At 40.2% G+C, this 15,834-nt stretch overlaps 1 protein-coding gene across 1 annotated transcript; it reads left to right on the top strand.

Annotated features, from left to right (window-relative positions):
• The first annotated feature begins 9,813 nt into the window (after positions 1-9,813).
• On the top strand, positions 9,814-12,031 carry LOC137266009 (uncharacterized). The gene is made up of 2 exons (XM_067801509.1): positions 9,814-10,067; positions 11,328-12,031. Exons 1-2 carry the CDS (start codon positions 9,899-9,901, stop codon positions 12,029-12,031), a joined length of 873 nt encoding a protein of 290 aa, XP_067657610.1. The 5' UTR covers positions 9,814-9,898.
• The last annotated feature ends 3,803 nt before the right edge of the window (positions 12,032-15,834 follow it).

The following is a 15,834-nucleotide window of genomic DNA, read 5'->3' as shown; positions in this document are numbered from 1 at the left end:
GATAACACACACAATTCTCCTATTACGCCATCTGTTGTTTTCAAAAGGTTATTTTGTTCTGTTCATGTAAAACATTTTTCAACTGAAATGAATGCCATTGCCACATCTACCTGGGTTGGGTTATATTTTTTTTCTTTGTTGTTTAACGCCAGGACTCAGCAATATCCCATCTTTTCAGTTAGTTTTATTGTACATCTATGCCTCGAAATCACATGAAATAGATGTACACGATAGATGAATGACATCAATCTCTCTTGTTTCTTAGCCTTGTAATGTTAGCTCTCATCAATAGTCAAGTAAGATTGAAAGTTATGGTTCAAATCCCTATTTGGGTCTGTTGTGTGAAGCTCTTTTTGTACTCTAGCTCTTGTTGGAATGTTGCTCTATCTTGCAATATCACAGTTTGTTATCTTGACTTATACTATAACAGCGTAGTTTTGTCTGTATTGTGTAAGCCTATTTACTTTACAACAGTGTTATGCTCCGGGTGAACAGCTCGCAGTGCATGAAAGGAATGTTTAGTGTACATTTAAACATGAATGAAAAGATCATCACACGCTGTAACCGATTCTTGGAGTAAAAATATATTTCAATGTGAAAAATATAAACAATAAATATTCAGTGATGAACAGAACCGCATTGTATTCATTAATGATAATATATTTGTGTGAATGGATATTATTCTTCTTTTAATAGACTTATTGAAATGTGTCTTCAACAAAGAATTGAATTATAATTTCAATATCAGTTTTAATTAAGCTGAGGCTACAACTCTGAATTGTTGTCGAGGCTTAACTGATCATATTACCTTCTGGCATCTATACGCTCATGCACGTTCTGTATCTGTATTTGTGGAAATCACATGGTACACAATGTGATTTCAACATTCAATTCCAGTTTAACGTCTAAATTCAACTGAGTCAGCAACTTGTAAGAATTATTGTTGGGGTTTAACTGGCTTCATTCCCCCCGTGAATTAATATGCTCATGGTACGATCTGTATCTCCATTAATGGAAATCACATGATGCACAATGTGAACAGTCAGGCCTATCCTTATGCAATATCGACGGATTACCAAGTGGTCTAAGATACTTATCAGAATATAATTACTTTCTGCTGATGGTTCAACATACTTTAACTTTTCTGAAGTTGACCAACACCCTCGCTTTGTGTATCAATTCTATTGAAAAGAAAGTATGGGACATTCCATTGTGCGGTGACAGGAACCATGAACCAGGTTTTATGTTTTTAATTTGATACTGCAGTTGGTTGGTGGTGGACGACTGACACAAAAAGACAGAAATATCGTCATTTCGACTGTATCCTGAATGTTGAAACCGACAATCTGCTGCAGGGTAGAATCACAACTGCAGTATCAGGCATTGTTGGTGTATCAATGGAATGGAGTACAATGTTACACGTCTTATAATTTAAAAACATCATGTATCATGTGTGATTGTTATATGTGGTTGGGGCTTTGGGTTTGGTTTGGGTTGGGAGGGTTTGGGTTCTTGGGGGTGGGTGGGGTTTTGGTGTTTGTTGGTGGGTTTGGTGAGGCGGATGGGGGAGAGGTTTGGGGGTGACGGTTGGGGAGGGGGGCGGGTTTGACGGGAGGGTTTGGATGGGCGGGAGGGGACTTGGTACGGGGAGAGGGAGGAGGTGGAAGATGTGGATGTGTTTGAAGGGGTTTGTGACGAGAGTGAAAGGAGAGAGTAGTGTGTGATGTGGCGGGGGCAGGTTTTGGCAGATCAGTGTGTCTGAGGTGCTTGTTGAGTTTAAGTATTTGTGTCTGTTTTATGGGGCATGTGTTTTGGTTTGCTGTGTGTCCTTGTGTACTTAAGCCTGACACGACTCACTCATCTCGTTCAGTTATGGGATAAAACAACGAATCAATGATTGGTGCTTTCAATTGCCGCCACTTTGGTTGGCTTCCATGTCTCACTCAGAAACTCATGGATTAGGCATAACCATCAAAGCATCAGAGCCAAGTTTGTGTGTCCCACCCCGACAAGTGCTTCTGCAAACATGACACCAATCACGGCACAATTCCAGACAATGTAGTGATGTGATGTGATTGTGTTTGTCTTGTGTGAGGGTGACCTTTAGTAACACTAAGAATCACAAAGGCAGTGTCTTCGCTTTCTCTCCAGCTGGAATTAAAGACAATACCAAGGCTACATTTCCATACAACATCAAACAACTTCCATTCAACATCAAACTATCGGCAAACATGGAAACACGGAGTGGAGTTAAAGACAATACCAAGGCTACATTTCCATGCAACAACAAACTATCGGCAAACATGGAAACCCGGTATTAAGGATCACACCAGCTGGAATTAAAGACAATGCCAAGGCTACATTTCCATACAACATCAAACAACTTCCATACAACATCAAACTATCGGGAGTACGGATCACACCAGCTGGAACTAAAGACAACACCAAGGCTACATTTCCATGCAACATCAAACAACTTCCATTCAACATCAAACTATCGGCAAACATGGAAACACGGAGTGGAGTTAAAGACAATACCAAGGCTACATTTCCATGCAACAACAAACTATCGGCAAACATGGAAACCCGGTATTAAGGATCACACCAGCTGGAACTAAAGACAATGCCAAGGCTACATTTCCATACAACATCAAACAACTTCAGACAATGCCAAGGCTACATTTCCATGCAACATCAAACCATCGGCAAACATGGAAACCCGGTATTAAGGATCACACCAGCTGGAATTAAAGACAATGCCAAGGCTACATTTCCATACAACATCAAACAACTTCCATACAACTATCGGGAGTACGTTCACACCAGCTGGAACTAAAGACAATGCCAAGGCTACATTTCCATGCAACATCAAACCATCGGCAAACATGGAAACCCGGTATTAAGGATCACACCAGCTGGAATTAAAGACAATGCCAAGGCTACATTTCCATACAACATCAAACAACTTCCATACAACATCAAACTATCGGGAGTACGTTCACACCAGCTGGAACTAAAGACAATGCCAAGGCTACATTTCCATGCAACATCAAACCATCGGCAAACATGGAAACCCGGTATTAAGCATCACACCAGCTGGAATTGAAGACAATTTTTCCGGGTCAGTTTGTAGGCATTGAAAATATGGCACCTTCACCCGGTAACATATTATCAATGCCTTGGCCGACCGACTGACTTTGTAGACCTTGATGCAAGTATAGCATTTCACTTGGGTCAAGGGTTACATCACCTACCCTTTTCCACCTACTTTGTTTATTCCGCGCTTTTAGTTTTTATTAGTGGTGTTAGGTGTTTTTGTTTTTTGAGTTGGTAATGTTTGAGTTTCGTAGTCACCTTCTCTCTGTTGGTAATTTTTTCACGTTAATTTAATGTTTTTGGTTTGGGGTTAAGTGTTTTAGGCGGCGTTTCTTTTGTCCTTTTAGTTTGGCATTTATCTCCACTTTTACGTTCTGTCATTGTCAGTGTTTATTATTCAGTCATACGCACCGCGGTATTCATGGTATTAGCTTTAAATTTATGTCATTTAGGTTTGGGTTAGCGGTTTAGTGTTAACATTGTCGGTATTGCTGATTTTAGCTTTAAGGTTATGTCATTTAGGTTAATTCGGAATGGGTTAGTGATTTAGTGTAGACTTTCCGTTTTAATTTTATGTTACTTTGATTGGAGGTTAATGGTTTGGATTAGGAGGGAACAGCGTTAGGTGTTCTTTTAATTTAGCATGCACCATGATAACCATAGCTCACGAATTATTGAATACCCATACAATTGCCGTACATAATGGACAGATACCTCAAATATGTTAACACAAATGTATCATACAAATCATGAAACCTGGAAGGATACAACTTTCATTCCAAAGTTTGATTGCTGTGAAGGCACACTTGAGTCGACGTAGGAAGGAGGTCGTGGTTCTTCAAGTACTGTTGGCAGTTGAGCTGCCACACGTGAACACTTTACATCAACATGCATAACAAAACGTCAATGTCCGTCTGGCATGTCATGCCGTCGCATCTACCCATCAAGTAGATGTCTCACGTAGCTGTAGACACTACAGCAATAGACCGCTCATTTCCCATATGCCACACCTTAGGGAATCGCACGGCAAATCATGTACAATTACCACCAAATCGACTTAGAGCCTCCTGTCAAGACTCGAACGGGTTTGATTGCGCCAGCTACCGTTTTGCCATCATCGCCTCTCCTCTCGGGATCGTCCCCTCGCCTGCTATGCAACACCAGCATGTCGCTCTGTTTCCGGCACTATCACCCATCTCTAGGCAGCAGAGTCTACACTTGCTCACGGGCAAATCAAGACTCGAACCGGTTCGCTGCGCCAGCTACCGTTTTACCATCATCGCCTCTCCTCTCGGGGTCGCCCCCTCAACCTCTGTGCAACACCAGTCTTTTGCCTGCTTCGTGGCTGAGACATCGCCTGCTTCTAGGTAAAATCACCGGCGTATGCACTTGCTCGCGGGCGAATCAAGACTCGAACCGGTTCGCTGCGCCAGCTACCCTTTCACCATCATCGCCTCTCCCCTCGGGATCGTCCCCTCGCCTGCTATGCAACACCAGCATGTCGCTCTGCTTCCGACACTATCACCCATCTCTAGGCAAAAGTCTACACTTGCTCACGGGCAAATCAAGACTCCAACGGGTTTGCCTGCGCCAGCTACCGTTTTACCATCATCGCCTCTCCTCTCGGGATCGTCCCTCGCCTCCTATGCAACACCAGCATATCGTTCTGCTTCTTGCAAACTCGCCATTGAGCCCCCTGTTAAGACTCGATAGGTTTCGGTTCTGCTACACCATGGCCGCTTATAGATCGAGCGTCTTCGGCAGAACGAATGATGAATAGTATGAACAACTCACGCTAATCACAACCAAGTGCTTGATCATGGTGGAGGTCGGAATTATCCCCCTATGCACAACCTTGGGACTTTCCAACCTCCGTGGGCAGACGTGGAGGGCAGCGTCGCAATTTCCGCATCGCCGTTCCGTTCCCGTCCTGTCTACGTTCGTGCCCGGGGAACGTAGTAAATTTTCGAGCAGTGGCCAAGCTGGCTCGGGTTCCCCTTGTGTAGAAAACTACGTAAATACGTTGGATAGTTAAACTTTCACCTGACGATAGTACACATTTTAGATTTACTTTATTTGAAAAGATAGAGCAACGAAATTTTGCATGTACCTCCGCCATTAAATGGGCTTCCTGGCAATACCATCCAATTTGACATCTGACTTAAGTTACATAGTAATTTTTTAAAAAGTACAGCAAAAAACGACTATTTTTCGAACAAATTGTGCAGAATAGATGAAATCTGTTTACACCATTATTGCCGCCACCAGAAGAGCTTTCTAATGATACCAAAAATGTATGCTACAGACTAGAGTGCTGCAGTTAGAAGCAAAAAAAGACGCAATAAGGCAACACGAGAGCAAATGCGCCATTGAAAGGTCGCAGACGCAAAAAGCGGCGGTATATACGGACGTGTGTAGCGTCTCCAAAAAGCATTGTATATGTACATGTGATACGTCGTTAGAAGCAGATTTGAAAGGGCATTCATATGCATTTAGGATCGCAAAAACGATATAAAAATTATCAACGAACTTAACTTCCGATTACCGATCCGTTGAAACGGAAATAGCATGCGGCATTACATACGGACAGCTATACACAACATTGCTGACGTGCATGTTATACATCGCTAGAAACCCCATGGAAAGACCTTTCAAATGAATCATAGATATAACAAATCCAATGAGGGATAACGAAATTAGGAAGAAAATGTACTTCCGCTAACGGCGCCGTTGCGACGGAACTAACATGCGGCATTACATGCGGACAGCTATACACAACATTGCTGACGTGCATGTTATACATCGCTAGAAACCCCATGGAAAGACCTTTCAAATGAATCATAGATATAAGAAATCCAATGAGGGATAACGAAATTAGGACGAAAGTCTACTTCCGCTAACGGCACCGTTGCGACGGAGCTAGCATGCGGCATTACATGCGGACAGCTATGCACAACATTGCAGACGTGCATGTTATACATCGCCAGAAACCCCATGAAAAGACCTTTCAAATGAATCATAGATATTAGAAATCCAATGAGGGACAACGAAATTAGAACGAAAGTCTACTTCCGGTACCGGCGCCGTTGCGACGGAACGGACAAGCGGCATTACATACGGACATGCCTAGCATCTTTGCTCAACGTCGCACATGCACATGCCATACACCGTCAGAAGCGAATTGAAATGCTCTTTCTAATGAATATAAGTCGCACCAGACATGTACACATGATTAACCAACGAATCATGCACTGATGGTGTTGGCGACGCACAGGAGACGCGGCATAATACGCAGACGTTGTGCGTGGACTCCGTGTCTTGCATTTGAAAGCAGAGAATAGATATAGAAAGAAAATATAGCTGAAAAAGATATACTATATTAGATATAGAAAGAATTGTATGTTTGAACCAAATATATCATGAAATAGGCTTTTGCGGAACCACATGAACGAAACATCGTTTTAAATGCATTGCATTTGAAATGACTTATATAGCGCAGAACGGAAATCACGGAAACCTTAATTGCTCGGCTATAAATTTGCCAAAAAAGAAACGGAAAAATTCTACGTGACGCGCAAGGGTCCCGCTATCCAATGACGTGCAGGATGCGCGTGTAAGGCGGCGAATGCAGCTCCCAAGGGAGCCGTGCTGCAATAGGTGATACAATCTGGGTCTACTATTTCACACCACACCTCTCTAAAAAGAAATAATGCATTTCTCCCAATAATACTAACTATCAGTCTTCCGAAACGCTACCGTATAATGGATTCGAAAAAAGTGTTACGGCCGAAGTCATTTACAGCGAACCCTACAGAGTTATGTCCCGTGGAATATTCTGCGCACAATTTGTCATTGAAACATCACCGCGTGCGACAGTGTTTGATGTAAGGAGCAATTGTTTACACTGATTTCCATATAAGGCAAGTGTTCTCTGTTTGGTAGCTGTTCGCCTCGAAGTTTCAAGTATCGATTTCAGGCAAGCCGTATGGGAAAGTCGTCTTGCTGCATCGATAGTAAGCTAACGTAAGTTCATATGTCCCAATATATATAACAGAAGCCATTGTTTATTGTGGACATTGTGTGCAAAGCAAGTTGAAAATATATGAAGATTCAGCATCAAACCTGACGCAAGATAGTATGACCCCTCAGAATTTCAGATTTCCCATCATTCGGTCCTTACAATTTCTCTTTCGATCAAACACTGTATGGCCTGGTGGGTTCCATGTACAAAATGTGCATTATGTCGGAAGCGCACATGAAATAACATCATATTGTCGACAAGACTTGTTTTTGAGGTGCCGATAACTATCCTGTTATATGTGTATAATTTAGGGCATTAACGTATTTAGGGAGATCCATTCAAAACAAGTTTAAGAATTCAGCAATGATACCATCTCGACAGCACTTTTATCATTTTTCATTTTTTATTGCTTCAAGCACTTCCAGATGAGTAAAATCCCCTACCAAAGAGAGTGATGTTTGATAATCTAACTTTGCATTGGCACTGAACCTTCAGGAAAATATTGGAAAATTTGGTTCGGATAACGTAAGTGCAGCATTTTTACTAACCGAATCAAATTTCTTATAATTTACTTATATGCTTAAACATAAAATAATTAACGTCCATATTCTCCATATGCCATACAGTCAGAAGACCATAACACATTAACACTTTTAGAAGCATATGCATGAACCCTTAATAAAACATTGATAAGCATTTTTAATATTCCGACATTAATGATAAATGCGCTCATTACTGTGTGAAACACTTGTAAGCCAGCGGCTCGAAGCATGCCTTGATGGAAATTCATCGATCCACGTCATGTCGACGGGGAAACCACGCATCAGTTGCTGTTCACGACAAATGCAGTCAGAAATGAAACCACTTTGTTTCTCATGAGCAGCGTCACAGTAAATTCCGTTACTCTCAACTTGCACGACTATCAACGTAGTAGGGCCACGGTGAAACAAGTTTGGGTGTCTCCTACGTAGGAGTGAGTGAGTGAGTTTAGTTTTACGCCGCACTCAGCAATATTCCAGCTATATGGCGGTGGTCTGTAAATAATCGACCAGACAATCCAGTGCAATTGGGAACCGATGACATGTGTGAACCAAGTCAGCGAGCCTGTCCACCCGATCACGTTAGTCGCCTCTTACGACAAGCATATTCGCCTTTTATGGCAAGCATGGGTTGCTGAAGGCCTATTCTACCCCGGGACCTTCACGGATCTCCTATGTAGGACATGTCATCGTCTACGTAGGACTTAGCATCTCCTATGTAGGACCTAGTATCTCGTACGAAGGACATACTATCTGCCACGTAATGCTTAATATATCCTTTTGAAGGTTTGGCTTGTGAAGTGTGGTTATTAAATTGAAAAATGTTTGATTATGCAGAACATTAGATAGTGGAAATGCATGTCAATGCATATTTATGACACTAAAGCAGTGTTACTACACAGTGTTAGTGTTAGTGTGTGTGTGTCTGTCTCTCTCTCTCTCTCTCTCTCTCTCTCTCTCTCTCTCTCACTCTGTGTGTGTGTGTGTGTTATATTGGTGGGTGACATGGGCTTTGATCTAATTGCAGTTATGGGTATTCCCTCTCTCTCACATACACATACACAGACACATACACACACGCACTCACGCACGCACACACACAGACAGAGGAGGAGGGAAAGTTTCTAATGTAAAATTCTCGTTATGACACGTCCTACGAAAGTTTTGCTTGTCTTTATATGAGGCTAGTTTGGAACCTATATAACGCTCGTTTGCGGTTTGTTTTTTCGTCATTGTTTAAAGGTTGACTTGACTCGGGGGGAAAATTGTTGAATGCGGCGTAAAGCAATACAGAATTTAAAAAGGCAGAAGATTGTCATTATACTTGTATGTATAAGTATAAGGGTATATTTGATTATAGATTAATTGCACGAGGATGATTCATCAAATTGCTGAAAAGTACGTGCAAATATCGTGCATGTGAACTGCTGCGTTTTGGTGTAAGGTTTTGATAAGAATTTGCCATTTTTCAACGAATTTAGTAATTTATTAAACACATGACAATAACCCTGTCAATTTTATGAATTTGTTTTTTATACATCAGTGTATGTGTAAACAGTACCTTTAAACAGTATGGAATATTTTTGAAGACCTAGTTTGGAATACTTGACTGAAGTCTGCGGCTACATTTACACTAGTGAGTCTAAACGTTTGATGTGTAGTATAGTTGAACACACAAGTCTAATGGTGAAGGATACAGTAGACTCTTAGAGTAAATGAAACACACAATACTAGACTCTTATGGTAAATGTAACACATAACTGTAGACTCTAAACGTAAATGAAACACTTAAAAACAGTGACTGAAACAGTCAAAAAGGAAATGGTTTTCGTGTCTGGGGGAACTAAGTTGACCATTTCAGATTAATGGATATTAACATATATCGAATATCTCCTACAGGAGATGCTAAGTCCTACGTAGGACTTTTCTCCTACGTGATAGATACTAATTACTACGTAGGAGATACTAACTCATAGTAGATACTGACTTATCGTATCTCCTACGGAGGAGATAATGAGACTAAAACAGATTCAATACGCTTCAGTACTTCCATATGAATCACCTGTCACATGGAAACGTGAAATCCATGTACGGTGGGCGGCCCTTGTCTCGTTGACAGACAGTACTAACACTTGGAAGCCACTTACACTACACAATTACAGACAACGACGCCACAGACAACGACGCCAACGACAACAACGCTACAGACAAAGAGGGGCCCGGTGTTTTCAACATTACTACTATGGCAGGAGTTGTGATCAGACGTTTGGTAGGACGATCTGAAGTGAAACAAGTAGCTGAGCTAGCTAAACAAGAAGGCTGGAGTAGTTCACTCCCATATCTGCTCAAATGTTTTGATATCGATCACTCGAATTGGTGGGTAGCAGAGGAGAAAGATGGAAGAATCGTTGGTGAGTCAGTTGTTGTTTCAGTGTCGAATTGTTCTAGTTATTGTTAGTTTTGACCATCAATAATACCGTGAGGACCATTTTTCAGTCTCCCTACAAATCCTGGGTCAAACTCTTTTGGTGAACTGGATATTGGTAAAATATTGTCATAACCACAGTCATATCATAGTTTCTTGCAATGATATAGAGGTAAAATATTAATATATCTACAGTGATATGAGAGTTTCTTGTCATGACATATCGGCACAATAAAGCTACAACTACAGTCATATCACAGTTTCTTGTAGTGACATAGATCATTGCTGTATTTTATTCCTACACTGTCTGACCTTTAAAACGAGTAATATTAAGCCATTTTCCATACATTTAGCAAAGATTGTGTTAGTCTCTTAATCTGAAGGTGTTGTATAGCTGCTTAGGTTGGTGCTTGAAAAGCTTCATGGATAAATGAGTTTCTGGTCGGTAGAATATATCCATATACATAACACAGCATTTACTAGAGGACTCACAGAAATAACTAAAAGGACAATAAATAGGGTTGAACCACGTAGTGCTGCCTCAGTTAATCTGCGGAAGAAGGAATATGGGGAAACAGAAGGAACTCTTTACTGATTTACTAAAACAGGGTTGCGTCTTTTACCCACACTACTATCCGTTGTGACTATAATCTCCACCAGTATCCCCATCGGTTTCACTGATCAGTTGCAAACGTCTGAGGCCTTCATCGTTCCAACCTCCCCCCACCCTCCACCTCGTGATATAAGCAGCGTTTAAAATAATCCCCGGCCCGGAAACCCAGCGCTGGATGTTATTGTATCGGGCCAGCAGTGTCAAATATTTGTAGGCCCTTGTGGCCTTCAGCACGTTAACTGTACGTTTGTTTTGTTTTGGTTTGATTTTTTTCAAGTGTAATCTTACCCATAATTGTTTTCTTTATTATCGTTCGAGAATCATCAATCGTGTTACAATAACATACAGTTTCACACAATACACACTTCTGATAATGTTGAAACCACATGAAACTGTGTACAGTGTAGTCTGTTTTGTTTGTATTGGTTTGACCTTAGCAAAATGCTCCTGCAGATTTCAGTCAAGGCCTGTATATTGTAAAGCTCCTAGGGCTGACTGACAAATTAAAGTGTTGCAAACACTGGATATATGTGACAAACTGTCGAAAGTGTCTTTAGCTTAAGTGTCGTTAAGTTTACTGAATTTCTAAAATAATTGCGAATAAAACATTGCAAAGTTTTGTTTCATGTCCAGGTAACTCCAAAACGTTCTCCCAAGAGGACAACGTAACCTGCCAAGGTGGAATGTTTGTTCTCGATAAGAAATATAGAGGTCAAGGGATCGGTGGGAAACTGAGAAGTGCAACATTAGCAGGAGCTCAAGAGAAGGATGTCTTTATCACCGCACTTAAACCTGAGCGAACTCTTAACGTTTTCAAGCCTTTACAACAAATTCACAACATGACCATTACAAAATCCAACCAAAAGCTATCGCCATTACCGAGGACTGAGTTCCGCATTCTTACATTAGCTGACGTTCCCCTGGAACTAGTGGAGAAATACGATGGACGGACATATCCGATAAAGAGAACAACTATCTTTCACAGATGCATCATTGGTGACGCTGCCCGTGTCTTCGTCGCGGTGGACTCCAGTTCTGGAGAAGTCATTGGTTATGCAGCTCTTAAAGAAACCTGGAAAGGGTGGGAGTTCTGTCCAACCTATGCAGATAATGACGATGTGGGATACGAACTTATCAGAAAGATGCTTGACCATGTTCCTGAGGGAGCAGATATTGAGGTCAATACTTTCACTGAAAATCAGGCGGCTATTGACTTATACAATGAAATTGGATTTTTATTCCAAAACACCTTTGCAGTGATGTACTCCAAGAAGCCACTGATTATTCCAACAAAAAAGGTCTATTCTACAACAGAATGTGATTATTCACCGATGTAGACAATTCAAATTCAGGTGACCATCGTAAAAGGCAAATCGGAATGTTTGGGGAGAACAAATGTTTTGGATGAGTGCATTTAACCCCCCAAAACCTGAGTATGTAGATTATATGGTAAATTATGTGAAGGTTTGAAATAATAAATAAAAGTAGTTTAAGTAAATAAAGACACTATCTTTCTTCACACAAATTGTTGTTGTTTCCTTTTTTAAATACAAGTCCTATTGGGTGATGTTAATAAGCAGCAAATCATCGGAGGTTATGATTTCGTATCTTCCAGCATCAACCCTCCAAGCATGACATCTTCACTCAACGAGGTTTACCAATTTGAGGCAAACAATAGGCATCTTTTGTCGACAATATTTTGTTGCGGTTCTGTCTTGTCTGCAGAAAGCAAGATGCATCAATGTATTGCTGTTGCGGATTAAAACTCATTGATCACTCGCATACTCTTCAAAGCCACCATCCTATACGATGCAGCTAATTCATTTGAGAAAGGCAGTTTGATTGTGTACAAAATACATTGGAACTGGCAACGTACATGGCTTAGCAGTACAAGTCTCTTTACTTGCCATCAACAACACTTGCACCCTCCACACCGCAAAAACATAGCAATGGTGAACGGAGCTGAAGCCTGACACTTAAAACCAGAGATACAAATATAAGAAAAAGCGTCCAACGTATGCACCAATACAGCAATAAGAAACAGTGGCAAACAACATTACCTACTTCAAAATATACTAGTAAGTAGATGTTGTACAAGTTTACAAAATATTATTATTATTTATTATGCCATATCACAGCTTGAAAGATACGAAAGAAACGTATGTACATGTTGACAGGATTATAAGCAATCTTCAGCAATCTGTTCATTTGCACTGGATGTCATTGCCTTATCTTCCTGAGATAAGTTTCTTTTTTTTCTTTGTTGTTTAACACAGGGACTGTTTAACACACTATCCCGTCTTTTATCGTAGTTTTACAGTGGATCAGCGTTTTGAAATCATATGAGATAGATGTACACGATAGATGAATGACGTCAATCTATCTCGCCTCCAGGCCTTGGAAAGTTAGCTCTCATCAACAGAGTAGTGATCAAATCCCCTTATTGGCCTAGTGTGTGAGGCTCATTTAGTGTTTCAGGTCATGGTGGTAAGTTGCCCATCAACATCATGTTGTTGTCTTGACACGTGTCATTACAGCCTAGTTATGTCTGCATTGTATAAACCTATTAATTCACAGCAGATTTTATGCCCCAGTTGAGCAACCCTTAGAGCACAAAATCAATGTCCAGTGTACATTTAAACATAAATGAAAACATAATTACACGCTTTGACCAGTTTATGGAGTAGAAACATGTTTTAAATATCATCTAATAAATACCCTTTGATGCGCAAAATGTACTGTATTAATCCACGATAATTTATTTGTGCAAATGAACATCAGTCATATTTTGATCGGCTCATTGCAATGCACTTTCAACAATTAATTATCGTTCGATTTCAGTTCAACAGAGGCTGCAGCTTGTCTATTCAATACTATTGTCAATCCATACTATTGGAAAGAAAGTTGGGGATATCCCATTGACATTATCTATGAGCAAAGTTTTTGATTGGTTTTAGGCACTGATTGTTTAATTACAACGTGTTATAGATTTTGTGCAAACACGCAACATTCGTGCAGGCGTTTTTTATGCTATGCGTGAACATAGTCGGCGTAAAGTTCGAAATTTACAGTATAATTATTACAGACGACAATCATTATATCGCCAGTTAAATAACTTTGATCTTGGCGCACAAGACCGTTTTATCAGAACGACTTGAAGGCACAACATTACGTTTTTCGACAATATTTTAGCCTATGAAATGCATATTCGTCTTTTGTGCTCACTTTACCTTCTTCTTGATACAAGATGGATTCCCCTATCTGAAATCGGAGAAACTTCCAAACGGAGAACATTTGTTAAATGTGGAATCTAACCGAAACTCCTTACATCGAAAACAAGAATAGTGACTTTCCTACGCTCAGCTGTCCCTCTTTATGTCGGACATTTCAGCTATTTTACTTGTTGGTGTCGTTAACTGAGGTATAATAGTGTGTTTTCTTTCTTCCATGATTAAAATAAGCTGATGTTATTCATTCGCCATTCAAGGCTTTTATAAATGTTTCAATATATTTCAACTCGTACCATGTATTCTTTTGTTTCTTTTTAGAAAACTAAATGACTTACCTTGACATGTGTTTTACTGGTGCATATAACATACATACACATGGGCATACATTCAGATACCTACACATGCACAGTCATAAACATATTCATATAGATACATACTCATGTACATACATTCAGATACCTACACATGAACAATCACACATGAAATTAAATGATACATGTGCATAGGTATACATTCAGATACCTATACAGGTACATCATACACACTTGTACATAAATACACGCCCATGGTCATAAATTCAAATACATGCTCATGTACAACGAAACTGACATTAACATACATGCATGCACATGTACATACATTCAGATACCTACACATGTACATTAATGGATGTACTATCATACAAAGATTTACATAAATACATGCACATGAACACACATTTTAGATATCTACACATGTGCAATCATACACACATTCACAAACACACATGTACATGTGTATACATCGAGTAACGCAGTTGGATTAATGCATCGGAACGAACATCATAAGCGTATAAACAGCAGTTTTTAAGGTGACATTAATTATGGATATGTATGGGGAGTGAACAAACAGTGCAAACATTAAACACGGGGTGTTCCGACGTTCTGTAAATATCATATTTATAACGAATACCAAAACTTCTAGAAGTATAATTAGGTATTTTGTACTTTTACGAGCATGCACTGAAAGGTAATATGGAATATCTAGAAAGGTAGATAGTGAGAGCGATACTTGTAAAATATGATGAATTCTTGGATTTCATAAAAGTGTAAATCTGTATGAAGTGTTGGACATACATGAGTTATTTTACGATTTAGATAGATATAGAGAGTAGAACCTAGTCCTTAGGCATGACGAGCGAAGATTTTGGCCACATGGCTGCACCATTGCTCCATTAATGTACAGATATATTGTCGTCATATACTAGGAGAGAATACTGCTGAATACATCCTAATGTTCAGTAAAATCAAATATGGTAACTGAAGTGACTTTAGCGTGATGCCTGCTTTTGAAGAGGGAACAATATTACACTTCACGTATGGAACAAACAGTATGACGTAATCTAAGTCTACGATTATAATGTGAACATTCCATGTTACAACTGATGTTCATTTCAGGGCCTGGTGGCGGTGATCTACTCGTGGTTCCTGTAAATGCTTTTCAAACTGTGCGATCTGCCAATTAGTTCACATACCATTTCGACAGAATGTTTATTTTGAACCTTAAGTCAAAGTATACGATGAACTCTGACAGAACCATCGTCTTGATACCTATGTTATTATACTTTTGGGAAAGGGATGCGGACTATAAACAATTCATCACTGGAACAAGCCTATTATCCATGGTTTCTTTAAAAGATTTGAAAGCTTCTGTGCCTTCTTCTCTGTCGGCTTCTTGTCAGTCATTCTTCCTCTGAAGGACTTCAAGGTCCATGACAGACCCCAGGTCGTACACTTGTCAGTTATCGTGCATCTAAAGGACTTAAAGGTCCACGTCTGCACCCAGGTCGTACACTTGTCGTCCTCTTGTCAGCCATCGTCCATCTAAAGGACTTCAAGGTCCATGTTTGTAACCAGGTCGTACACTTGTCG

This window comes from Haliotis asinina, chromosome 15 (genome assembly GCF_037392515.1).
Source record: "Haliotis asinina isolate JCU_RB_2024 chromosome 15, JCU_Hal_asi_v2, whole genome shotgun sequence".
NCBI classification, from domain to species: domain Eukaryota; kingdom Metazoa; phylum Mollusca; class Gastropoda; order Lepetellida; family Haliotidae; genus Haliotis; species Haliotis asinina.
This window is presented reverse-complemented; position numbering and strand designations above follow the sequence as displayed.